The sequence below is a fragment of the Canis aureus genome, chromosome X, assembly GCF_053574225.1.
Source record: "Canis aureus isolate CA01 chromosome X, VMU_Caureus_v.1.0, whole genome shotgun sequence".
NCBI classification, from domain to species: domain Eukaryota; kingdom Metazoa; phylum Chordata; class Mammalia; order Carnivora; family Canidae; genus Canis; species Canis aureus.
Window position 1 is genome coordinate 84,356,030 of NC_135649.1, and position 27,808 is coordinate 84,383,837.

The 27,808-nt window shown below is 39.3% G+C and overlaps 1 protein-coding gene across 1 annotated transcript; it reads left to right on the forward strand.

The window, feature by feature from the left end:
* Positions 1-217: 217 nt before the first annotated feature.
* Positions 218-27,760, forward strand: LOC144308928 (uncharacterized). Its single transcript, XM_077889898.1, has 5 exons — positions 218-669; positions 776-828; positions 2,619-2,706; positions 8,000-8,116; positions 27,631-27,760. Exons 1-5 carry the CDS (start codon positions 290-292, stop codon positions 27,758-27,760), a joined length of 768 nt encoding a protein of 255 aa, XP_077746024.1. The 5' UTR covers positions 218-289.
* Positions 27,761-27,808: the final 48 nt, after the last annotated feature.

Below are 27,808 nucleotides of genomic sequence, written 5' to 3' on the forward strand. Positions count from 1 at the left end.
TCACAAAAGGTTATTCATGGGAATGAAAAAAAAACTGACCTTGTCAAAGATGCCTTAATTGGAGGAAAATGTGATATCTTTCCCACATGCAGTCATGGTTTGGACATATTGGTTTATGTTCCCTGAGACCCAGTTTTCTTCTTTTGTTTTTAAATTTGAGTTCTATGGTCTGTGAATTGCCATCTCAATGCATGCATACTTGACACGTATGCATACACACTCACACAAGTGAGTGGACACCCCACCAGTCCCAGACACAGTCCACCGCGAACCCCAGTCCACACCTCGGATGGGCCTGCAGACTGGTGGAACAACATGGGAGCAGATGGAGGGGACCCAGACCCCACAACCCCCGGAAGCGTCTGAGCTTCTAGCAGCAGATCGGGCGATGGCGACGATGACAACGGGCAAGAGCAGCCTGAGAGCAACTCCTCCTGAACCCACCAAAGGCACCACGCTCTCCAAGAGACAGTCTCCAGGCAGAGACATCAGGCGGGACCCCCCACTCAGGCCAACTGGTTCCAGCGAAGACAACCCCTTCTCCTACGACGAGGACACTCTCCGGAAGCGGGGGCTACTGGCCACAGCTGTGCTGTTCATCACAGGCATTGTCATCCTCACGAGTGGCAAATGTAGGTGGTTACCCCAGTTATGTCGGAATTCTAACAGGTGGAGGCCGTAGGAAGTAGGGGCCGGAAACACCATCGATGGGCACCCCAGGACTGAGTCCTCACCAGCTCACCGTGCCCAGCCTCCTCCCTCCCCTCTCCTACAGAATAGTCAGTAAAGCCCAGCCTGGGAGGGAAGACCCGGATGGAGTGGGGGGGGGTAGGGGGGGGGCTGACGGCCCGAGACCCCTCTGTTCCTCACCCTGCCCACCCTGAGGGCTGCCTGGCTCCCTGGGCACTGTCCCCCAATTACCCATTCTGTTCAGACGAAAAGTAAAGCACTGTGGTCCTTGAGAAAAAAAAAAAAAAACAGATTACTTGGTTAATGAAATTAAGTAGCTGGACTAGTAGGTTTTTCAAAGTTGAATCAGGGTGTCTGACACTTGGGGGAAAAAAGGCTGGTATGTGATCAGTTTGATGCTCAGAGCCAGGCATGAGGGAACTCGGTCCTTAATAGTGAGCCCAACTCTTCCTGCCATGTCATAGATGTCAGTAGGAGAAAGCTTTCACTCAAGGGCGCTGTGATTATGCCTCAAGCAACTGTGGAACAGTGGTACTGGGAACCAGAAATAAATATGCTCTTCTTGTAGTCATTTATTGCTTTCACAGAAACAGTATATCCAATGGTTAATTGAGTACATAAGTCCTTATTTGTAGAAGACATCATGAAGCAGTCTCTCAAAAGAAGCATTTTCAAAAATTGAAAAGTTCGACACTTGTGATAAAAGGGAACTATGCTAAAATCAACTGCACATATTTTTGTAGATATTTGACTTAAATATTGACATTTTGGAGCACTAAATATAAATGGAGAACAACAATTGGCAATGTTGCTGATTGAAGTTATGTTTATATATTTCTTTTTTCTTTTCTGTTTTTTTAGAGAGAGAGAGCAAGCTGGGAGGGAAGGGCAGAGGAAAAGGGAGAATTTTAAGCAAGCTCCACACCCAGCACAAAGCCCAACGTGGGGGTCTATCCCATGACCCTAAGATCATGACCTGAGCCAAAATCAAGAGTTGGACACTTAAGTGACTGAGCCATCCAGGTTCCCCACAGATCATATTTATATTTCTATTATTAAATTTCAACTATATTTTTATTTTTATTTTTACTTTATTTTATTTTATTTTTTTAAAGATTTTATTTATTTATTCATAGACAGAGAGAGAGAGAGAGGCAAAGACACAGGCAGAGGGAGAAGCAGGCTCCATGCAGGGAGCCCGATGTGGGACTGGATCCCGGGTCTCCAGGATCACACTCCAGGCTGCAGGCGGCGCCAAACCGCTGCGCCACTGGGGCTGCTCTCAACTATATTTTTAAAGATGAAGTCTCTTTAGTTTATCTTACTAATACTGTTAATGATAACAAGCTAATATTTCATATTTGGGAGAAATTCATGCTCTTATACTTCTGTAACACAAAGCAATCTTCTGTTTTTGTATCAAATGAATGGCAGATTATTATGTGGCAAAAATATTATTACCTTTCACAGTTCATTCAACCAATCAATAATACTTTCTGAGCACCTACTATGACAAGGCTCAGGCCCAGGAGCATTAAAGAATACAGTCCAGAGTTTTTCCTGTTTCCTGCTCCTTGAATGTATCATGTTTTCTATCTTGATTCTTCATTTACTTCTGTCCACCAAAATGCTCTCTTCTCATTCTCTAAATCCTACTCATTTCCATCAGACCTAGGTCAAGTGTCTTCTTGGAAAATCCTTTTCAAACTACTTCAGGGCTCAGTGATTTCTCCATTGTCTAAATTCTCATGCAGTTTGTTAATCGTGGGCAATGTTTCTTCTACCTTGGTATATTTTTGTTCTGATTCATTTGTCTTAATAGAAAGGAAAACCCTTGGGCAAGGTGAGCATTAGTTGAGGGAAAGAGACAATGTTTTATATTTGTGTTCCTCACAGTGACTTGCTTGAAGTGCATTGTCCCTGAGAAGTGATTTGGGAATTCAGAGAAGACAGTGATGCCTGGAATAAGGTCAAGGAAGGGTTCAAAGAGGTGAGATTTGATCTGTACTTAGAAGGGTAGGTAAGATTTAGGTAAGGGGAGAAGGTGGCGGTCATATTTCAAAGGAGAGTTGAGTGAAGGACAATTATGAGTGAAATTGAGGACTTAGCATCAAACAGAAATGTATACTCTCCAAACTGTTAAAGCCTGCCAAGGAGATGGATGAGTTATGGAGCATACTGGTGTTTTAGCTTCCTGAAGCACACAGCAGAGTATTTAAGCCCAGAAAGTGGGGGAGAACAAGTGATGCCAAATGCAGTGATTTCTCATTGGCTGTTTTTCTTATAAGACTTTACTGGTATATACTTTTTCTCTACCTCTCTTTTTCCAACATGATTTAAAGAATTTTTTAATGTGGGCTATTAGGTAAGAGATTCAGAGGTTTCCTCTTTCATCATGGGAAAAACTAGGAATGAACCTCTTATAAAGATTAAAAAGTCCTTTGACTGAAATATCCTAGAAGAGAGGTCAGGCTTTAGTTAGGGGCACACAAACATAGAAACAATCAGTGACCAGTAAACAAGCTTTCTCATTCATTCCTACTGGGAAAATTAAAGTTCTCATATCAAAGAAGAGTGTGAAGTTTTACTTTCCTCTTGACTTGAACACCATGATGAAGAATGCCTATGGGCTGTTTGGAATAGGGAAGTTGACAATTAAGTAACAAGATTAGGAGAAGCTCTGGGATTTGAGAAACTGAAGAATTAATGAATCAGTAATTTTCCACTAACTAAATTAAGGAAATTGCTACATATATTTGGCAACACGAGTGGAGCTGTGAATTCCTTCATCCTGGAAAAGTTCTGAAAGTAAATAATTATGGGCTTCATCCATGTAGCATAAAATTGTATTCAGTTGGACACTACCCAGTGAAAATTTTATGATACTTGAGAGTGAGAGGTTAAATATTTAAGAGGATAAAAAGACATTGAATATTTTCAATGCTTGTCATTAGGGATGTGCAAATTACAAACATGTATTATCTCATCCTTGAAGCAGAGCCCCTAAAGATTTTTCCAACTCAACGTTTTTTAATACAGTTCAATTACATGGAAGTAATATGTTCTGTCCTTCATGTGTTTATTTATTCATTCATCCCACAAATATTTATTGAGCACTTAACTATGTGCCAGGCACTGTTCTAGCAGCTGGGGATATAGTGGTGAATAAGAAAAAGAATGTATTCTTACGAAGATTGCTTCTAATAAAGATAACCACCAACTAGAAGAGAAAACCAATCAATATATAACATAAAGTTAGTGTTTTATGTTATTGTCTTATAAAAAAGAATAGGGCAGCCCGGGTGGCTCAGCGGTTTAGCACTACCTTCGGCCCAGGGCTTGATCCTAGAGGCCCGGGATAGAGTCCTATGTCGGGCTCCCTGCATGGAGCCTGCTTCTCCCTCTGCCTGTGTCTCTGCCTCTCTCTCTCTCTGTGTCTCAAATAAATAAATAAATAAATAAATAAATAAATAAATAAATAAAATCTTTAAAAATAAATCAAATAAAGGTGCCTGGGTGGCTCAGTCAGTCAAGTGTCCAACTCTTGGTTTTGGCTCAGGTTATGATCTCAGGGTCATGAGATCAAGTCCCACATTGGGCTTGGAGCTGAGAGCAGAGTCTGCTTGAGATTTTCTCTCTCCCTCTGCCCCTCCCTCCACTCTCTCTCTATGTCTCTCAAATAAATAAATATATCTTTAAAAAAAGAATAGAACAAATTGAGGGGGTAGAATATTATAAAACAAGAGGACAAGGATAATTTTTCATAGAGTAGTGAGGGGGAAACTCTTTGAGGAGGTTATATGTGAGATGAAAAGACAGAATTATAGAAGTTCTATTGAATATTTCATAATTATGTTGGAGAAAGCCATATAATTTATAGTATTGAGTCTTAACATCTCATAATTTAGTATATCTGTCCAATCAGATTATCTTTGATGAAGTTTCATACTTTGTTTACTATAGGTCTTATCCATTTCTTGTTAAAATTTTCTTAGGTTTGGTTGTGGCTCAGGTTGTGATATCAAGGTCCTGGGACTGAGTCCAGCGTCGGGTTCCCTGCTCAGCAGGGAGTCTGCTTCTCCCTCTCCCTCTGCTCCTATCCCTGTGCATGCTCTGTCTCTCTTGTTTGCTCTCTTTCTCAAATAAATAAACAAAATCTTTTAAAAATTATTCTTAGGTTTAAAATAGGTTTGTTTCAGGGCAGCCCCGGTGGCTCAGCAGTTTAACGCCACCTTTGGCCTAGGGCCTGATCCCGGAATCCTGGGATCGAGTCCCGCATCAGGCTCCCTGCATGGAACCTGCTTCTCCCTCTGCCTGTGTCTCTGCCTCTCTCTCTCTCTCTATGTCTCTCATGAATAAATAAACAAAATATTTTTTAAAATTAATAAAATAGGTTTCCATTTTAAGTGGAATATTTTGTCATTACAGTTTTTATCTGATTATAGTTAGCATAGGAAAGCCATTAATTTTTTGATATTTATCTCATATCTTGTATATCTTGTATAAGACAGTTACTCAACTTGTTAGGTCTGCCTTGGGGGGAAACAATAATATCACTTTTTTGTGTTGACTATATTATCTAGAACAAAATGGAATAATAAGTTATGATCACCTTTTTTAAAAAAGATTTTATTTATTTATTCATGAGAGACACAGAGAGAGAGGCAGAGACACAGGCAGAGGGAGAAGCAGACTCCATGCAGGGACCCAATGTGGGACTTGATCCCGGGACTCCAGGATCATGCTCTAGGCTGAAGCTGGTGCTAAACCACTGAGCCACCTGGGCTGCCCTATTATGATCATTTTTTAAACAAATTCTGACATTAAAAATCTATAACATTCATTTCGCCAATATGTGGGATGCTCACTGATGCTTTCTTGTAAAAATCCTTTTTTTCAAGTTCAGGAAGTTTCTTTTTATTATTTGTTTGCTAAGAGGTGTTTAGCAGGAATGAGTATTGAATCTTACCATATGCTTTTTGGTGACTTTTTATGCTAGTATATGACTTTTTTCTCATTTAATCTATTTATGTGAAGTATTAGATTAACTTTTCTTAATGCTGAATACCCTTATTTTTATGGGACAAACCCTTTTGGATCAAAATGCATTAATTTTGGAATGTGATTGGTAATGTTATCTCCATTGTTATCGATATGTTTTTCAAGATTTATTTATTTATTTATTTATTTATTTATTTATTTATTTATTTATGACAGACAGAGAGAGAGAGACAGGAAGAGGGAAAAGCAGACTCCATGCTGGGAGCCTAACACAGGACTTGATCCCAGGACTCCAGGATTGCGCCTTGGGTCAAAGGCAGGCGCCAAACCGCCGAGCCACCCAGGGATCCCCCTTTTTTTTTAAAGATTTATTTATTTATTTATTTATTTATTTATTTATTTATTTATGACAGAGAGAGAGAGAGAGAGAGGCAGAGACACAGGAGGAGGGAGATATTATTATCTATATTTGTTAGTGAAATTGGTATATAAATTTTGCATGCACGCATGTGTGTGTGTGTTGTGTGCTCACTTTGATTTTGATGTCAGTCTCATTTGTGCTATCCATATAGAATGAGCTGTGCAACTTTCTGGATTTAGATTGGAACCTTAAAGTGACTGTCCTTGAAGTTTTGATAGAACTTTCTCTTAAGTGTCCTTTGTGTGGTGTCTTTATTTGGATAGGGTAGCCCTTCGAATAACTTGAAATTTTCCTATGGTCACTAGATAATTTTGGTGGTGTACTGCATCTTCAGTCAATATTTGTGATTTGAATAGGAAAGGATATTTGGGAACATACATAACAGAAAAAAGATTAGTAGCCAGAATATATAAAGAATGTTTCCAGTGGTTATTTTCTTTAATCTGATTTTATTAGTTTGTTACAACCCTTTTATCTTTATTTAAATATTGATGATTAATTATACCAAATTCACAATTATGATTTTTCTCTGTGGGGAGGAAAGAAAAGGGGGAATGGAGATATGCATCTTACCAGTTTTGACATGATCGTTTCTTTGGTCTTTATTCATAAATATTTCATAACTCAGTTTTTATTTCTCTTTTATTTTTTTTTAAAGATTTTATTTATTCATTCATGAGACACACACACACACACACAGAGGCGGAGACATAGGCAGAAAGAGAAGCAGGCTCCATGCAGGGAGCCCGATGTGGGACTCGATTCTGGGACTCCAGGATCACACCTTGAGCTGAAGGCAGACACTCAACCATTGAGCCACCCAGGTGTTCTTTTCTTTCTTTCTTTCTTTCTTTCTTTCTTTCTTTCTTTCTTTCTTTCTTTCTTCCTTCCTTATTTCTGTTTTAACTTGAGTCATTTAGTAGTTTTTTAAAAGTTATTTATAATTTCTTAGTGCATAGCTCTTTATTAGCTGTTCTTTTGTTGTTAATATCTAATTGTATTTCATATATGAAAGAATAGGTCTATATGATATTGATCTTTTGAATTTATTGAAATATTCTGCGCTGTAATGCATGGTCTGTTTTAGTTATTGCCCCCATTAGTTGAAAAAAGTAAGCGGTCTATTTGTTGGATTCTGTGTTCTACATAAGTTTGTTAAGCCAAACCTATTAATCGGGTTCAGATCCTCCATACTGAAGTGTATTTTAAGGCAGTCAATCTGTCAAAATATGAGTGAGCATGTAAATTATCCACAAGGATTCACTCATTAGTTCAACAAATATTTATCAAGGACCTGCCACATGCTGGGCCCTGTTTTAGGTACTGAGGGTATAGCAGTGAATTAAACCAAGATTGTACTTTCAAGGGACTTACCTTCTGGTTGGAGGAAAGACAATAAATAAACAGGGTGCACGTGGGTGCCTCAGCCGATTGTGTGTCGGATTCTTGATTTCCTCTTGGGTCATGATCTCAGCATTGTGGGATTGAGTCTCTCAGAGAGAGATTCTCTCTCTTTCTCTCCCTCTCCCCCTGCCACTCCCTCCCCCGTGCTCTCTCTCTTTCCAAAATAGATAAATAAATCTTGAAATAAATGGACAGACAAAAATATCCATAGTATTTCAGGTGATAAGAAATGGGAAGAAGAAAAATAGAGCAGATACAGAGACAGAGAATGACAAGGATGGAGGAAGTGGGGGATGGATGCTTTTTTAGAGTAAGAGAGCAGGTCTCTCTGATGAGGTAACATTTGAGCAGAATGGACAAAGGGATAGGGAATCCAGTGCCAATAGCTGGGATTCAGGGATCCAGAGGGAGCCCAGGAACCAATTATGTCAAACACCAATAAGAAAATCCGAGTAAGTGCTTTTACCTCATCTGTTTGTGCAGAGCCCTGAACTTGCTCTCAGGGACCTTGCACATGAGCAGAGATTTGAATGTGGGCAAGGCATGTGGTTATCTGGAGGAGGATGTCCTAAGCCAAAGAAAGTCTGTGCAAGGGCTGAGGTGAGAATGTGTTTGTGAGATAGCAGGGGAAGTCAAAGGAGCGGTAGGCACCATGGTCAGGTAGAAGTAGTCCAAGGACTTGAATGTCAAAGTCAAGTCATAGTAAAGCTTTGGATTTGTGCTTTTGTCAATTGTTTTTCTGCATCAGTTTTTACTTTACATAGTTCAGTTCTTTAAAATATTTTTTTTGATTTGTACATACAAACTCAAGACTGATATAGTTTCTTTTTTTTTTTTTGGAGATGGATGGAAGGAGAGAGGGAGAGAGAGAGAAAGAGAGAATCTTAAACCGACTCCACTCCCCAGACGTGGGGTTCCATCTCACGACCCTGAGATCATGATGGGAGCCGAAATCAAGAGTCAGATGCCTAACCAACTGAGCCACCCAGCTGCCCCTGATATAGCCTCTTTGTATATCATTCTTTTTATCAGCACAAAATACACTTCTTTGTCTATTAAAAAAATTCCTGGGCAGCTCGGGTGGCACAGCGGTTTAGCACCGCCTTCAGCCCGGGCCTAATCCTGGAGACCCAGGATCGAGTCACACGTCAGGCTCCCTGCATGGAGCCTGCTTCTCCCTCTGCATGTGTCTCTGCTTCTCTCTCTCTCTGTGTCTGTCATGAATAAATAAATAAAATCTTTAAAAAAAAACCCAGTATAATTAGCATACACTGTTATATTAGTTACTGTTTTTGTACTTGAATTTAATTTTGTCTGATATTACTATTGTTTATATTTTCATAGAAATGTCATAGCATATCTTTGGCAATTCATTTATTTTCAGTATTTTTTGCCATTTTACCCTTTAAATATCAAAAAGCCCAGCATTTGTTTGTTTTAATAGAAGAATTTAAGCTTTTCACTATTATTATGATTGCTGGTACATTTAGATTTTTTTTAGTCATCTTATTTCTATGTACTATAATACCCTGTTTCATGGGATGCCTAGTGGCTCAGCAGTTGAGCATCTGCCTTTGGCCCAGGACGTGATCCTGGGGTCCTGGGATCAAGTCCCACATCAGTCCCTGCATGGAGCCTGCTTCTCTCTCTGCCTATGTCTCTGCCTCTCTTTCTCTCTCTGTGTGTCTCTTGAGTAAATAAATAAGATCTTTTTTAAAAAAAACCCTGTTTCTTCTGATTTCCTCTTCCCTTTGCCCACCTACATAATGTAATACCATCATAATCTGGTGTCTCATTTTCTTTTTGACCCCATCACTAGTAACTCCTGCCTTGGCTCACTCGGCTCTAGATATACCAATTTTGCCTGTGTCTCAGGGCCTTTACACTGACTAGCGTCTGGGATACTCTTCCTCCATACATGCATTTGGCTTACTTTTTCCTTCTTTAGATTTTTCCTCCTATATCACCTTTCACTGAGGTCTTTTGTGACCACTATATTTATAACTGCACTCTCAAGACTTTCTATACCATTTCTTGCTTTATTTCTGCCCATAGCACTTTTTACTATCTAACATATGATGAAGGCACAGATGTGTGATCTGATTTATTCACTGCAGTGTAAGTTTAGCATACTGCCTGGCATGAATTTCCACACTTACTAAATATTTGATGAATAAATGAATGATTGATTGAACAAATGAATTTTATTCAATAAACATGTTTTGAATAGCAGCTAGGTATTGACAGTATTCAGAACTAGGGAAATAGAAATTACCGATGAAGGTACAGTTTCTGCCTGAAGGGCCTTGTGTTTTAATAAAGGACACCAACGTATTTTTTATCACCATGTGATAGAAATAACTGTATACTATGGGGTCCAATAGAGCATTAACACTACAGGGATGGGAGAGAATTCAGGAAGCCTTCTGAAGAAGATGGTATCAACATCGAGTCTTGAAATATGAAAAAAATATTAGCCAGATAGAGAAGGGAAAGGCACCACAGGCAAATGAACGTTATTGTTTTTTGCTGTGGTGGTAGTTTTGGTGGTAGTTATTAAAAAAAATGAGAGATTTATGGGGTCCCTGGGTGGCTCAGTCAATTAAGCATCTGACTTGGGCTCAGGTCCTGACTCTCCTAGTGTATCATCGTAAGATTAGTTGTAGCCTACCACTGCATCATGATGCCTATGTCATTCCCCTCACTTTATCTCATCACGTACACATTTTATTATCTCACATCACAAGAAGAGTGTGTACAGTAAAATAAGATATTTTGAAAGAGAGATGGCATCCACCTTTTATTACAGTAAATTGTCATAATTGTTCTATTTTATTATTATTGTTGTTCATCTCCTACTATGCCTAATTTAGAAATTAAACTTTATCATAGGTGCACATATATAGGAAAAAGTATAGTATATATGGAGTTTGCTACTATCTGAAATTTCAGGCATCTCCTGGGGGTGCTGGAACATATCCCCTTGCAGGCAAGGAGGGACTTCTGTGCTCATTTGTTCAACACTAATATACATGTAAAGTATTTTTGGAATTGCTAAATCCCTGTGAGAAATTTATCAACTAGAATACAGTGTATATGTATGGTCCTTTTTTTTTATTTAGCCTTAGATTATCTAGACAAAACCCTGTTTTCACAAGTGAATCAGAAATGGTTGAATACATAGATAAACGGGGAGAAGAGACAAGTCTTGCTTACAAAAGAATTCCAAATAATGTAAATAGATACTCTCTCCTGCAGGAAGTGGAGCTTAATGCCCCATCTCCTAGGGTAGGCTAGACTTAGTGACTCATATCCAGATTAGAGTAGAGAAAAGGAAAAAGAATACTTTACAGCGGGAGGACATAGCAAACACTACACTAACCAAGTGATGAAGGTTAACGTTACCAGTAATAAGTGCTGTTGATAACATATGGCACCTGATGTGCTAGAAAGACACTTTATCTCTGTGGTATTCTTCCCCCAAACTCATAACACTGATATAAACCTGAGAAAACCATCAGCCAAAGCCAGATTGAGGGATGTTCTACAAGACACAAGGCCGGTATTCCTCAAGAGTGTCAAGGTCTTGAAAAACAAGGAAAGACTGAAAAACTATTAAGGACTAGAAGAAGATACTGGGGAGACATAACAACAAAATGCAGGGCAGCCCAGGTGGCTCAGTGATTTAGCACCGTCTTTGGCCCCGGGGTGTGATCCTGGAGACCCGGGATCAAGTCCCACGTTGGGCTCCCTGCATGGAGCCTGCTTCTCCCTCTGCCTGTGTCTCTGCTTCTCTCTCTCTCTCATTCTCTCTCTCTCTCTCTCTGTGTGTGTGTCTCTCATGAACGGATAAATAAAATCTTTTAAAAAAATGCAACATGGTACCCTGGATTGGACCTTGGAACAGAAAAAAGGATGTTAATGGGGAAACTGGTGATATCCAAGTAAAGCCTACAGTTTAGTTAATAGCAACGTACTAATGTTGGTTTCTTTTTGACAAACATATTCTGGAAACAACAGAGAAAACTATGAGAGGTATACAGGAACTCTCTGTACTACTATCTTTGTAACTATTCTATAAATTTAAAGTTATTCCAAAATAAACTTATTTTTTAAAGTTAATTAGGTCAGCTCCTTTTCCCCTCACAATCTTCAGTGAGGGTATGTTATACATTTGTAATATTCTGAAATTCATTTGTCACAGGTTCCATCCTATCCTAGAATGCTTTGACATCTTGGTTGATTTTTTTTAAAAAGTTATATATGATAAAGTTTACTTTTTGTGCTGCAAAATTCTGTTTTTTTTTTTTTTTTACAAATGCATAGAATCATGTATCCACCACCCCAGTACCAGACCAAAGAGTCAGTCCCATCATACAAAAATTCTCCTGTGTAATCCATTTGTAGTTAACTAGTCCTCTACCCCAATTTCTGGCAACTACTGATCTGTTTTCCATCCTATTGTTTTACCTTTTGCAGAATGTTGCATAGATAGGATCATATAGTATGTAGCCTTGGATCTGTTTTTTTTTTCACTTATCAAAATGCATTTATGATTCATCCACGTTGTTGCAGAATCAAGTGTGTTCCTTTTATTGACAGAATTCCATTGTATAGAGTAATGTAGTTTTGTTGTTGTTGTTGTTTGCTTTTTTGTAATATCTGTTGACAGATATCATGGTTGTTTCCAGTTTGGAGTGATCATGAATAAAGCTGCTTGCAACATTAACATACAGATTTTTTTTTGTGTGTGAAAGATGTATTTTTGTTCACTTGGGTAAATATTTAGAAGCAGGATTGCTGGGTCATATGATAAGTGTATTATGATTTTCATTTATAAGAAATTACCAAATTATCTTCCAAAACAACTATCCCATTTTGCATTTCTACCAGCAATAAATAGATTCCTATTACCCTGTACCCTTGACAGTATTTGGTATTGTGATCGGGGACCCCCAAGACCACCCTTAAGTTCTATAATTCATTGTAAGGACTCACAAAACTCAGAAATGCTGTTGAACTTATGGTTATGGTTTATTATGGAGAAAGGATATAGATTAAAATCAACCAAGAGACACACATAGGGCAGGGTCTAGGAAATGAGAAGCTTTCAGTTGTCCTCTTCCAGTGGTGTCATAGACAGAGCTAACTTCTCTCAGCAGTGATGTATAATAATACACACAGAGTATTGCCAACCAGGGAAACTCACCTGAGCCTTGACATCCAGAGATTTTATTGGGGCTCAGTCACATAGACACGGCTAGCTGCCTGTGTGGCTGACCTAGTTTCCAGCTTTGGGAGGTGATACCTACCACATGACCCAAAGTCCCCATCACAGATCACATTATTAGATTATCTGGTGTGGCCTGAGGAACACTGCCACCCCCCTCCACCCCATTAAACAAAGACACTTAGCATAAGGAATTAAATGTTACTTCTCAAGAGCCATGGACACAAGCCAGACCTCTCTTTGAGTGAGGTTAATTTTACACAAATAAGGACTTAATATTTTCTAACCCATTATATGAGCTTATATTCAGAAAACTGAAGCTTTTTCTGTAAACAAAAATAATCAACTTTTCATTTAAATTCCACAGTACTGTGGTGTGTGTATGTGTAGAAAGGGAGGGGAGGGACAGAAGAAGGGGCCAGGAGAGATTAAGATTATAGTAATGGTATATTTGGGAAAATTTCTACCTGGGTAGTTCAGTCAGTTAAGCATCTGCCTTTAGCTCAGGTCATGATCTCAGGGTCCTAGGATCCAGCCCTTGGGATCGAGCCCCATGTTATGGAGCTCCCTGCTCAGTAAGAAGTTTGCTTCTCCCTCTCCCTCTCCCCCCGGTCAAAAAAATAAATAAAATCTTTTTTAAAAATGCAAAACTTTTTTTAAAATAAAAAGGAAAATTTCCCAGATTGTATTACTGTCATTTATGTATTTGGTTTCCTGCTCCATTTTGGTTGCTAGGAGGTATGGGATGAAGCTACAGTCTTTCGTCTATTCTTTCCTCTTTTGTAAAACTTCTGACACCCGTATCACTTAGAATTTAATTAAGTTGTACATTTGTTTTTCACTTTCTTTCATTGCTGTATTTATTTATGATTTTAGGGTTAATAGGACACATGCATGCTGGACAAGGTTTTCAAAGGTCATTGTCAGATTGCAAGTACAAGATGAGACACTGACACTTATATTTGCCTTGCTTTCCTTCCAAAATCCTAATGAAACATCCAAATAGATATTTAAAAAATATATATCCATCTGTAAAAGCTCTAAGAAAAAAATCAGGGGACCTTCAGTGGCCCAGAAATTTTAAGTAAGTGGAAAGATTTCTAGAATGGGAAAAACCAAACAGGGATAGTTGCCTAGACAGTAGCCTCCTCTTCTCCAGAGAGCCAAAGACATGCCAAGCTGTGAGTCCACGAGCATACAAAGGAAGAGTGGGCCATTAATGTAGTAAGGAGGTACCCTAGGGAAGACATAACTTATAGATTTAGTTCCTAGTTCACACAGCGCCTTTGTGCATACAAAATGATGCCCCTTATAGGCAAGTGAATTACGAATGGCACATCTTCCTCAGAGAAAAGAAGCAGAGAATTTACCCACCCCAGAGCACCAAAATTTTGAAGGGAATGTAACTGAATTTCAGCTTTACTCACTGCCCCAGGAGGATGCCTCCGTTCAGGGCAAAACTTCCACAACCTTAGCTGGATGTTTGGTTTGTCTTTTTCTGCTTTATTGCATCTGCAAGATAGGTAATACAGAAGTTTCTCTGCCCTTCCCAGGGAAGGTGGTTCTGCAGTGCTGTGTTGAGAGGGTTCCTGTAAGGCAGCACAAACAACATTCTATTGTTTTTAATATCCAAGCCCTCCTTAGAGGCTATCAAATCTACTACACTTCTGGTTCTCTCCCAAGTGAAGCAGCCCCGTTCCTCCTAGGTCCTTCCTCTTACAACTAAAAAACACTTTGGAAATAACACAAACAAGCATAGGAAGACTCTGGAAGGTAGAAAGAAGGCAGACTGCTTAGGGACTGTTGGATTGAGAAATGACATGGGAGTAAGTTTTTTTTTTCCTTTAAATATTTTATTTATTTATTCATGAGAGACACAGAGAGAGAGGCAGAGACAGAAGCAGGTTCCATGCGGGGAGCCCAACACAGGACTGGATCCCAGGACCCCGGGATCACGCCCTGAGCCAAAGGCAGATACTCAACCACTGAATCACCCAGGTGTCCTGGAAGTGAGTCTCCTTAGCTTTCTCATTGCCTCCCATATAGCCTGGAGGAGCGGCTGCAGAAGACGTGAGGCTCCTACCAACAGGCACAGACAGAAGAAAAGCTCCAAGAAAAGCCTGTTTCCCCTAGCCAGAGGAACAGGAAAAGGGTGGTCTTATGGGACAGCAAATCTTTTTTGATGATACCCACTCTGCTCCAGCCAAGCACATCACAGTCCCCCAGCACAGTTCCCACGGGGCCAAGCAAGGAGCTGATCCGCCTAGTTCCTACCCCGGGGCCTAATGGAAGCAGGCAGTGGCATGCCGCTGTCCCTGCTTGGTAGTGTCAGGAGGCTGAGCAGATCATGTTATGTAGGACATTTCAGGTAATCTTAAGGACTTGGATTTTTACTCTGAGAACTCAGTGAAGGATTTTGAGCTGGGAATGGCATGATCTGACTTAGATTTAACAGGATCTGGCTGGTGGGTTGAAAATAGGAGGGGGAGAGGCAGAAGCAAGCTGTATTTTCTTTGTGGAACCGCAAGACAACTCAATGAGGTTGCCAGGGCACATTTTATCATATTACTTTTGTGGTTAAGACAGCTGAGACTCAGGTAAGAGGCATGTTCAAGGTCACACAGCCAGCTTGGCCCAGGGCTGCGTCTAGCACCCGGATCTTCAAGCTTCTGTGAAAGGAGTCGTTAAATGTACAAAACTTCAAGAAGATTTTAAAAGAGCCCCTGCTAAAATGCTGCTAAGTGTTTGTGAAAATTGCATCAGACAGGGCAATCGGGGAGAGCAGAGACAGAAAAGACCCGGAAGAAGGATGCTAAAAATAGGCCTGCATTGTCTCCTTCTACCATTAGATGGCGAGTTTCTATTTGTTACGGAGAAAATGGTGCCACAGTTTCCCCAGGATTGGACAGAAACGGTGAAATTAAGGACTGAAACGAATGAATGAGTGGATCAAGGCTTTGAAAAAAGCAAAATCCAATTGATCCAGAACAAGTGTGAGGCGGTGGGAGAGGACGATCGCGGCTCTGAGAACGGGTATAGAATGAACACAAAAAAATTGACAATCACAGCTGACAGCACAAATTAGAGCATTGATTTTCAAACAGCAGGTCGTAAAAGAGAGTAGTTCCTAAAAAATCAATTCAATGAGGGGGCAACTAGCAGTCTTTTAATTAAGAAGAATAGAAAATAACAATAGAAAATGTCAAAAGAAAAAAAAAGAAAATGTCAAAATATGCTGCACGTGGTAAGATCGGAATTAATTTGTGACACTTGTCCGGTTTTATAAAAATAAATACGTATGTGTTGAGCAAAATGTGTTTAAAAGTTTTTTTTATCGTGGGTATGGTCAAAACAAGTTTGAAAGACACTAGGTGAGATGAAATGTAAATGAACAGAAGGATTGTTCCCACTTGAAAGACACATTATTTTGTAGAGGTGTTTCTCTGGGTTATAAACTTTCTTCCCCCACCCCAGTCTCAGGGTTCATTATGGTCTGAATTGTATCCCCCCCCCAATTTATGTACAGAAGCCCTGATCCCTAGGACCTCAGAATGTGACTGTATTTGGAGATAGGGCCATTAAGGAAGTGATTAGGCTGGGCCCGAATTCAGTCAGACTGGTGTTCCAGGAAAACATGAAAACAAAGAAATGCCAGGGATGTGCCTGCATGGAGGAAAGACAAGGGAGAGAAGCCTCAGGAGAAACCAAACCTATAGACACCTTGATCTTGGACTTCCAGCCTCCACATCTGTGAGAAAATAAATCTCTGTTGTTGAGCTACCCAGTTTGTGGCGTTGGTCATGGCAGCCCCAGCAAACTAATACAGGGCTGGCATCTGATACCTATTTCTGGAACCTGGGACAAGGAAAGACCTGGGCCAACTGAATGTCCTGGTGCTTTCTAAATGAGAGTTCCTGATTTCAATTCAGTTCTTCACAGAGGAAAGTGCATAAGCTCTTACACCAAACGTACCTGCATTCTTATAGCCACTCCATCATTTTAATAGACATGATTTTGGCTTAGTTAACCTCCCAAGATTAAATTTCCTCATTTATAAAGTTGTGCTACTCATACCTTTCCTGCAATGTTGATGTAAAGATTAAATGAGTCAATTATCTAGAATTCCTAGCAGTCAATAAATCACTGTCGTTTTTCCGTTGTCATTGTAGTTGATGTTTATTAGTGGTATGTATTCATTTTGTGGTTGCTGCAGGTTCTGTCTTTCCTTCGAAGGTACACTGTCTTCTGGGAACATCTGGTGAAATGGTTAAAGGGTAGAGTGGAAATAAAAGAAGCTGAGAAGACCAAAATGATTTGATTCAATGTAGAAAGGGTTGGCATCAGGGGTGGGTGTGGGAAGAGGGGTATTTGTCACATGGTTGTGTGATGCAACATCCAATTCAAGTCATTAAGAGGTTAATTAGTAAATGGACAGGAGATCTAAATAATGATAAAAATAAAATCATACAAATAATAGATAAAAACATGAATAAAGCTCTTTTTAAAACATTTTTGACATAATTGTGGATTCATACACAGTTGTAAGAAATAATACAGAGAGATCATGTGTGCCCTTTACCTAGTTTCTCCTGCTGACAACATCTTGCAAAGCTATAGCACAAATAGGTAAATTCATAGAGACAAGAAGCAGAATAGAGGTGACCAGGGGCTGGCGGGGAGAAGGGGTATGGGGATTAATTATTTCATAGTTATAGAGTTTTTGTTTCGAGGGATGAAAAAGTTTTGGAAATAGTGGTGGTGGTTATTACCACATTGTGAATATGTTAAATGCCACAGAATTGTACCCTCAAAAGTAGTCAGAATGGTAAATGCCATGCTAAGTATATTTTATCACAATTTAAAAATCCCACAAAATCCTGTCGTGAACTGAATGTTTGTGCCTCCCTCTCTGGTTCATACGTTGAAGCCCTACCCTCCAGTGTGATAGTATTTGGAGGTGGGTTCTGCAAGTTAATTAGTTTTAGATGAGGTCATGAGAGTAGGGGCCCCATGATGGGATTAGTGTCCTTATAAGAAGAGGAAGAGACACTAGAGCTCTCTTGGCCATGTGAGGATACGGCAAGAAGGTAGCCATCTGCAAGCCAGGCCCTTAGAAGGAACCAAATCTGTGGCACCTTGATCTTGGACTTCCAGCCTCTAGAACTGGGAGAAATAAATGTTTGTTGTATCATTTGATATCAAATGTATCATAGCTACTCTGTCTATGATATTTTGTTATGGAGGCCTGAGCAGACTAACACACCTATAGGACAATATCACAACCAGAATATTGACACTGATACAGTCAAGATGCAGAGCAGTTATATCACCAATCGGGATCCTTCATGTTGCCTTTTGCAGCCACATCCTCCTCCCTTATCCCTGACTTATGGCAACTACTGACCTGTTGGGCATTTCTATTCTTTTGTCATGTCAAGAATGCTATACAGATAGAATCATATAGCATGTGACCTTTTGAGATCAGATTCTTTTTTCAGTCTAATTCCCCTGTTGCTGTATCAATAGTTTGTTCCTTAATATTGCTAAGTGATATTTTATTGCTATGGATGTACCGCAGTTTTGTTTACCCGCTCAGCTACTAAAGGACATTTGAGTTATCTCCAGTTTTAGGCTATTATTAAGAAAGCTTATATGAACATTTGTGTACAGGTGTTTGTGTGAACATTAAGTATTCATTTCTCTGAGATATATGCAGAACAGTGCAAATGCTGATGTGTATGGTAAGCTATGTTTAGACTTCTCGAAAAGTGCCGCAGTCTTTATCAGAGTGGCTGCATCATTCTCCATTACCATTAGCAATGTACCAGTGATCCAGTTTCTTCATATCTTTTAAAGCATTAGGCATTTTCACTATTTTTTTAAAATTTAGAACTATTCTGACAAGTGTGTACTGATATTTCATTGTGGTTTAAGTTTGCATTTTCTTGATGGCTAATGATGTTGAATGTATTTTTTTTTCTTTATTTTTGTCAGAGAGAGAGAGTGAGAGTGTGTGAGCACAAGCAGCAGAAGCAACAGGCAGAGTGAGAAGCAGACTCCCCACTGAGCAGGGAACCTGATGTGGGGCTAGATCCCAGGACCTTGAGATCATGACCTGAGCCAAGGCAGATGCTTAATGGAGTGAGCCACCCAGGAGTTCCGTTGGACATATTTCTATGTGTTTATTTGCCGTTCGTATATTCTTTTTGGTGAAATGTCTGTTCAGGTCTTTTGCTCATCTTCTCATGTATTGTTTATTTTCTTTACTGTTGGGTTTTGAGAGTAGTTTTTTTTTTAAAGTAGGCTCCACACCCAGTGTAGAGCCCAATGAGGGGCTTGAATTCATGATCCTGAGATCAAGAGTCAGACACTTGAGCAGCGGAGCCACCCAGGTGCCCAGAGAGTTCTTTGTAATTCTGGATATTAAATTTTTGTCAGGTATGTAGTTTGCAAAGATTTTCTCTTATCTGTTCCTTGTCTTTTTGACTTTCTTATGATGGCCTTTCACAGAGCAATAGTTTTAAACTTTGATGAAGTCTGAGTTATCAAGTTCCCTTTTATGGATCATGCTTTTGTGCTCAAGTCTAAGAACTATTGGCCTAGTCCTAGATCATGATGATTTTCTCCTATCATTTTTTTTAAAAAGTTTTATAGTTTTACATTTTACCTTTATGTCTATGACCCATTTTTAGCTAATTTTCTGTAAAAGGTATGAGGTTTAGGTAGAGGTGGGTTTTTTTTCTACCTAGAGATGTTCAGTTGCCCCAGCAGTATTTGCTATAAAGGCTATTCTTCCTCCACTGAATGGCGTTTCACCTTTGTCAAAAAGCAATAGAGCATATTTATGTGGGTCTATTTTTGGCTTCTCTATTCTGTTCCATTCATTTATGTGCCTATTCCACAGCCAATACCACGTTGTCTTGACTACGGTAGCTATATAGTAGGCCTTAATATTGAGAAAAGTGATTTCTGCCAGTTTATTCTACTTTTTTGATACTGTTTTTGCTATTACAGGGCCTGTATTTTTCCAAATAGATTTTAGAATAAGCTTGCCTATGCCTACAGAAAACCTTGTTATTTTGGATGGAATTTCAATAAACCTATAGTTTAATTTAGGGGGAAATTTGGCATATTTACTATGTTGAGTGTTCTAATCAACGAACACTGTATGTTTCTCCATTAATCTGGTTTTCTTTCTTTCCTCAGCATGTAATTTTCAGCATACAGATCTTATACAAGCTTTCTTCAGTGTATACTTAAGTATTTTGTTTTCTTTGGAGAGGCTGTAAATGGTATCATATTTGGAATATTGGCTTCTACATGTTTGCTGTTAGTATATAGAAATGCAATTAGGGGATCCCTGGGTGGCTCAGTGGTTTAGCGCCTGCCTTCAGCCCAGAGCATGATCCTGGAGACCCAGGATCGAGTCCCACGTCAGGCTCCTGCATGGAGCCTGCTTCTCCCTCTGCCTCTCTGCTTCTGTGTGTGTGTGTATGTTTCTCATGAATAAATAAAATCTTAAAAAAAGAAATGCAATTAATTTTGTGTGTTGATCTTGTATCCTTCAACCTTGCTAAGCTCACTTATTATTTCTAGGAGTTTTTCTTGTAGATTCTTATAATCTAGCTACATAATCATGTCACCTGCAAATAGGTGGTTTCATTAATTCCTATGCAATCCATATGCCTTTTATTTCTTCTTATTATAGTGGTTAGAACTTCTAGTGCTATGTTGAATAAGAATGTTAAGAGTGCACACGATTGCTGGTTCCCAATCTGAGGAAGAAAGCATTCAGTCTTTCACCATTAAAGTAAGATGTCAGTTGTAGGGTTTTTTTTTTTTTAAGATTTTTTTTAAGTAATCTCTACATCCAACATGGGGCTTGAACTCACAGGCCCGAGATCAAGAGTCATGTGTTCCACCAACTGAGCCCCCCAAGCACCCCAGCTGTAGGTTTTTTGTAGATATTTCTTAACAAGTTGAGATGGTTTGCCTTTATGCCTATGTTGCTGAGAGTTTTTATCATGACTAGGTATTGGATTTTGTCAAAAGCCTTTTTCGTGTCAATTGATATGATCATACAATTTACCTTCTTTAGCTTGGTAGATTACAATGGTTTATTTCAAATGTTGAACCAGCCTTTTATGCTTGAAGTAAATCCCACAAGGCTATGGTGTATAATTCTTTTTATGCATTGCTGGATTAGATTTGCTAGTATTTTAGGGAGGTGTTTTGTGTTAAAGTTTGCTAGAGATATTGTTCTGTAGTTTTTCCTTTTTTGTACTGTTTCTGTTTGGTTTTAGTATCTGGGTCATATTAGTATCATAAAATGTGTTGGGAAGTGTTCTTGTTTGTGCTATGTTCTGGAACCGATTGTGTAAAATTGGTGTTAATTCTTCTTCAAATGTTTGGTAGAATTCTCAATGAAACTATTCAGGAGCTTTGTAATTACAAATTTGGGTTTTTTTTTCCAGTGGTTATAGAACTATTCAGGTTGCCTGTTATTTCCTTATGATGGTTGAATATGGTGGTTTGTGGATTTGGAGGAATTGGTCTACTTCTAAGTTTTCAAATTTATGAGCATACAGGAATTCATAGTATTCCTTTATTAACCTTTTAATGCTTTCAGGATCTGTAGTGATAGCCTATGTTTTATTTCTTATATTGGTGATTTGTGTCTTCTAGCTTTTTGATCTTTGTCAGTCTTGCTAGAGGTTTATTAGTTTTATTGATTTCTTAAAAATAACTTTCTTTTGTGTCATTGATTTTTCTGTATCGTTGTCCTGTTTTTAATTTCATTGGTTTCTACTTTTATCTTTATTATTTTCTTTCTTCTACTTCATCTGGGTTTATTTTGCTCTTCTATTTCTCATTTCTTGTTTTTAACCAATCCCTATGTTCTTCTTTCCTTTCTAAAGTTCCAAGCATCTGTTATCATTTCTCTTCTATTTAGAGAATCTCCTTTAGCCATTGTAGAAGGGTAAGTTTACTAGTAACACATTAGTTTCCTTTGACTAAGGATTTCTTTACTTCCTTTTTATTCCTGAATGATATTTTTGCTTGATAGAGAATTCACAATTGACAGGTCTTTTCTTCCAGTACTTGAAAAATGTGCTATTTCCTGCTGGCTTTCATGGTTTCATGTTGGAAATACCCTGTGATTCAAATTGGTGTTCCACTATAGGTAATGCATTATTTGTCTCTGACTGCTTTCATCTTTTTTTTTTTTTTTTTTTTGTCTCTTTAGTTTTCAGAATTTTTCAGAAGTTTTGTGTTTGGGCATGAATTTCTTTAGATTTATCCTGTTTGGGGTTCACTCAGCTTTTTTTTTTTTTTTAAGGTTTTATTTATTCATGAGAGACACACAGAGAGAGAGGCAGAAACACAGGCCGAGGAAGAAGCAGGCTCCCTGCAGGGAGTCCAATGTGGGACTCTATCCCAGGACCCTGGGATCATGCCCTGAACCAAAGGCAAATGCTCAACTGCTGAGTCACACAGGCATTCCTCCTCTTTTTTTAAAGAGAGAGAGAGCATGAGTAACAGAGTGGGGAGGATGGGCAGAGGGAGAGGGAGAGAGAATCTCAAGGAGGCTACATACTCAGCGTGGAGCTTGACATAGGACTCAATCTCATAACTCTTGAGATCATGACCTGAGCTGAAAACAAGAGTCAGTTGCTAAACTGACTGAACCACCCACGTGCCTTGTTCATTCAGCTTTTTGAGTCCTTTAGAGTTTACCAAACTTAGAATTTTTTTAGCCATTATTTTTTAAAAGACTTTTTCAGCCCCTTTCTCTCTCTCTCTCCTTTTTGATATTCCATGATATAAATGTTAGTTCTTTTGCTATTGTCCCATCAGTCCTTGAGACTCTGTCCACTTTTTTCTCTTATTGTTCAGATTTGGAAAATTCTATTGATGTGTTCTCAAATTCACATATTTTATCTTCTGTCATTTCATCTCTCTTGATTATTGTATTTTTCAGTTTGATAATCTCTATTTGGTTCTCATATAACTTCTATTTCTTTGCTGAGATTTTCCATATTTTTTCCTTTATTTGGAGAGAATTTATAATTGCCTCTTGAAACATTTTAATGATGATCACTTTAAAATCCTTGTCGGGGGCACCTGGGTGTCTCAGTCGGTTAAGCATCTGCCTTCGGCTCAAATCATGATCCCAGGGTCTTGGGATGGAGCTCCACATTGGGCTTCCTGCTTGGCGGGGATCCTGCTTCTCCCTCTCCTTCTGCCTGGCACTCCCCCTGCTTGTGCCCCGTCTTGCAAATAAATAAATAAAATCTTTAAAAAATTAATAAAGTCCTTGTCAGATAATTTCATCATCTGATTCATCTTCATACTGTCAATGATCTTTTCTCATTCCTGTTGTGATTTCCCTAGTTCTTGCTATGATGAGTGACTTTTGATTGTATCCTGAATGTTTTGGATATTATATTTGTAGACTCTGGATCTAATTAATTCTTTTTTTTTTAAATAAGCAGTCCCTGGTTGAGGTGTATCAGGAGGGCTAAGTGGATATATAGGTTCAGTTTCTTCTGGTCTCCGATGATACTACCATGGCAGATGCAAGCACTGATTCTCATTGCCTTATTATAGATATATGGGATGAAAGTTTAGCTCTGTCCTTGGTTCCATTAACATGTTTCTAGTGAAAATGAGGCACTGACTCATGTTACCCCTCTGCCTCTTAGTGTGGATGTAAACTCAGCTCCTCACTGGTCCCCACTGACATTAATGAGAGAGAAAACCAAAGGTTGACTCACTGTTTTTTTGCTACAGGGTAGGGGCAGTACTTTAGCTTTGTGCTGGGCCCCTCCGACACCGAAGGAGAGAAAGAAGAAAATGGAGGGCTACCAACCCCCATCTATTACTACCTCCTTTTGCCTTGTTGATGCCTGGTGAAGATGGAGGCTCATTTCCCAATGGGGCCCTGATAATACTTGGGTAGAAGGGAAGCAAAGTTTGGATTAACCCACCTCATTCTGCCTCATTAATTTTGGGCGGTGCTGGAGGCCCACCTCTACACTGGGCCCTGCTGATGGGGGATAGTTACAGAGGAAGAGGGAGTGGTAACTAGCCTTGTTTCATCCCATCTTGTTCAATATTGTAACTGGCTTGGCATGGAAGAGATTCAGCTTCCTCCTGGGCCCTGCTGACACTAGAGGCAGAGGAATGAATAGTGAAGCACTGACTAGACCTTACTGGCACCACTTTGTTCAGTGTGGTTGATGCAGATAGGGTTGGACACTTAGCTCCCCACTGTTAAGCTCTGCTAGCATTTGGGATGAGGGGAGATTAGAGTACTGAGCATCAGTACTCCTGCAGGGGAATCCAAGCACCACTTGCTTCTGCCAGTGGGGGTTGAAAGATCCTACAGGGTAGGGGAGTGGTGCAGTTTTTCTCTTGGTTGGTTGGGGTAGTAGTGATAATACCCCAAACTTTTCTGTTGTTATGTCATCCTTTTCCTGGTCCTTTGGCTAAGGATATCAAGCTTTTTGTGGAGCTTGTTTTTTTATCTGTGCTTGTTGGCAGTTCTGGTTTGGAGGTTTTTGCAGGGCTTTGTCTGGGATATATAAGGGAGGCAATGAAGAAACCCACAGAGTTCTCTTGTTGCTGTCAAGTTTGCCATCCCTAAGAAGTTGATTTTCTTCTTTGCACCCTTTCTCAGAGTCTTCTTATACTCATTTGTTGTGTTATGTCCAGGGTTTCTTAGTTGCAAGAGGAAGGCCTTAGGGGGAATGGGGCAGTTCCTCTTAGCCAGAACCAAAAGTTCCTTGTATTTCCTTTTAACCTAAGAGTAGAGAAAGCTTTTTGAACTATGACTCAATATTTAGAATCAATAAATAGAAGATTAATACATTCTATTTACATTAAAGACACATAATCATAATCAAATGTAAAGGGACAAATATGGAAAAAATATTTGACATATATATGACTGACAAAAGGTTAATCTCTGACTCAATGAAGAGATTTTAACAATTAAGAAGGAAAAGACTAAAATTTTCATAGAAAAAAATTGGCAAATGGCAGAGTTCACAGAGAAATGCAAATGACATTTGGAAAGATGTTTACTTTCACTCACAATAATAGAAATGCTAATTAAAACTACACTGTTACCATTTTACCCAAATCACATTGGCTCAAGTCCCAAAGTTTGACAAAACACACTGTCAACAGGCCTGTGGAGAAACGAGCATTCTCATGTGTTGCTGGTGGGAGTGTAACAGGGTACAATTCCCAAGGAGGGAAATTTGGCAATATCTATCAAAATTACATTTACCCCTTGACCTAGCAGTTCCACATCTGGGAATTTACCCTGTAAGTATGCCTGTATAGTTATGAAATAATAAATGAACAAGGTTATTTATTATGGCATTTTTTATTGAATAGTGGACATACAGTGTTACATTCATTTCAGGTGTACAACAGTGATTCAACAATTCTATACATTAGTGCTCATCACGATAATTATAGTCACCATACATTATTGTGCTGTTATTGACTGTATTCCCGATACTGTATTTTCATCCCAGTGGCATTCTTTTTCATAATGAGGACTGGAACTATCTGAAATGTCCACCAGTAAGGGATCTCTTGAATAAATGAAGGTATAACCTCATAATGAAGTATTACACACTTGTATAAAAAGAATGAGAGGATGTCTGTGTACTGATATGGAGGCTGTTTTGCTAAGAAAATGTGCAGAGCATGTATATAGTGTTTTATCTTTTGTATATGAAAGGGAAGAAATAAGAATATGTATATGGATTTCTTTCTTTCTTTCTTTCTTTCTTTCTTTCTTTCTTTCTTTCACAAAAAAATACTGGAGAGGGTGGCTGCAGCCACTGGATGGCTCAGTCTGTTGAGGGACATACATTTGATATTGGCTCAGGTCTCCATCTCAGGGTCATGAGTCTGAGCCCCTCACTGAGCTCCATGCTGGGTGTGGAGCATACGTCATAAAAAAAATACTGGAAGTAAACCAGAAACTAATAGAAATGGTGACCTATAGAGGGCTTACAGAGGGACTGAGGAGGAGAGAAGAGGAATTGGAGAGAGATTTCTCTGAGTATGCGTTTTTACATAGAACTCTTTGGAAATACATAAATGTTTAGCATCCAAAGAGTACAGTGAAATGAAAAAGAAGACAACGCAAAGCCTAAAATTGGAAACAAACAAAGAACTTAATGGTGACAGAATCACACAGAGACAAGAATTATTTCAAATAACTTATGAACATAGTACTTAGACTGTGCTGAAGTCAAAAAGAAAGGAAAAGAAATCTTGAACGTTACTTGGTAGTTTTATTGTTAGTAGCAACCTTGGTTTTGAAAATTTAAAACTTATGTAGGTATATGTATGTATTATAGATAGAGCAAATAACTAATTATGTTAATTATATCCGAACCAAAATTTCCAGTGTAATAGAAAATATATGCATGTATAAAGTAAATATTTGGGAAATCCTATGATGTTAAATTTTAATGAAAAATATCAACACCATCTCTTTTTTTACATTTTTATTTATTTATTCATGAGAGACACACAGAGAGAGAGGCAGAGACACAGGCAGAGGGAGAAGCAGGCTCCATGCAGGGAGCCCGCAGTGGGACTCGATCCCGGGTCTCCAGGATCACGCCCTGGGCCGAAGGCGGTGCTAAGCCACTGAGCCACCTGGGCTGCCCCTCAACACCATCTCTTGATTAACATATCTGTATATCTGTATCATATATATATTTATCTCATGATTACTATACAAAAGTATATAATATATTGTAAATGTAAATATATATTACACATATATGTGTGTGTGTGTATATATATATATATATATATTTTTTTTTTCAAAGACCAGCGACATAATTTTTGGCCCAGTGCAAAATAAAAATGCGGAGCCTCTTGTTTAAAACAGCAGGAATAGGGGCGCCTGGGTGGTTTGTCCGGTTAAGTGTCTGCCTTCAGCTCAGGTCACGGTCTCAGGGTCCTAGGATTGAGCCCTACATCAGGCTCCCTACTCAGTGAGGAGTCTACTTTTCCTTCTGCCTCTGCCCCCTGCCCCCTGCTTTTGCTCTCTCTCAAATAAATAAATAAAATCTTTTTTAAAAAGCAGGAATAAAGTGCCATTAAAGTACTAAAATATAAAGTATTTTCCTTTCTTCCATAATCTCTTACTCATTCAACTTGTCATGATACTTTTTATTTGCTATTTTATGTTGTTCTAAGTAAAGAAACATTAAAATCTTAAATTAATAGCATGAATTTTACCCTTCATCTTTATATTGTGCAATGTTAGTTTTAAAAGCAAATGTAAGAGCATTTAATTCCCATGTGGAATAACTGAAATTTCACAATTTTTATTTTGTGACTTGTCCTGGAGACTGCCTTGAGCTGGTCAGAAGAGGCTAACACAAACCAGATTCTGGAAATGAGAAGGAAGAAGAAAGGGTCTCCGTAGGCCCAAGATACTCCCTTTGTACAGGATACTCATGGCAAGTGGAGATGCTCACAAGCCCTCCCCATGGGGCATGTGGGACTTCCAGCCTGATGGTTGCTGGGTTCTTCCTTCTAACACTCTCTAGACTAAGACTGGGGGCAGAAAAGCCAAGCCAGGCCTCTCCTCTTCCCATGGGGCCTGCTGCCCCACCCCAATAGTTAATGGGAAACCTCCAAGTATATTGCGACCTCTGTACTGGGATGCACTATTGACGGGGATTGGTAGTGGGTGAGAGGCTACCCTTGGCTAGTCACCTGCTGAATGTGACATGGGTGTTGCCAGCCTGCCGTGAGGATGCCACCACTGCACCTTGTCTTGAGATCTTGTGGGGTAAACATACTCAACCCTGATCTTTCTTGTGTTCTCACCTAGGCTTTCACTGGGGACAAAGGACAACAATGGCTATGGAGAAAGGTTGGAGATGGAGAGGCTGGGCAAGACCCAGAACACTAGCACATGGGGGAACGGCCCCCAAGAACCTGTCTCAGGAAGCCAAGCTTGAACCAAGGCTCCAAGTCCCTGGTGCATGCTCCATTATCACTTGGCTCCA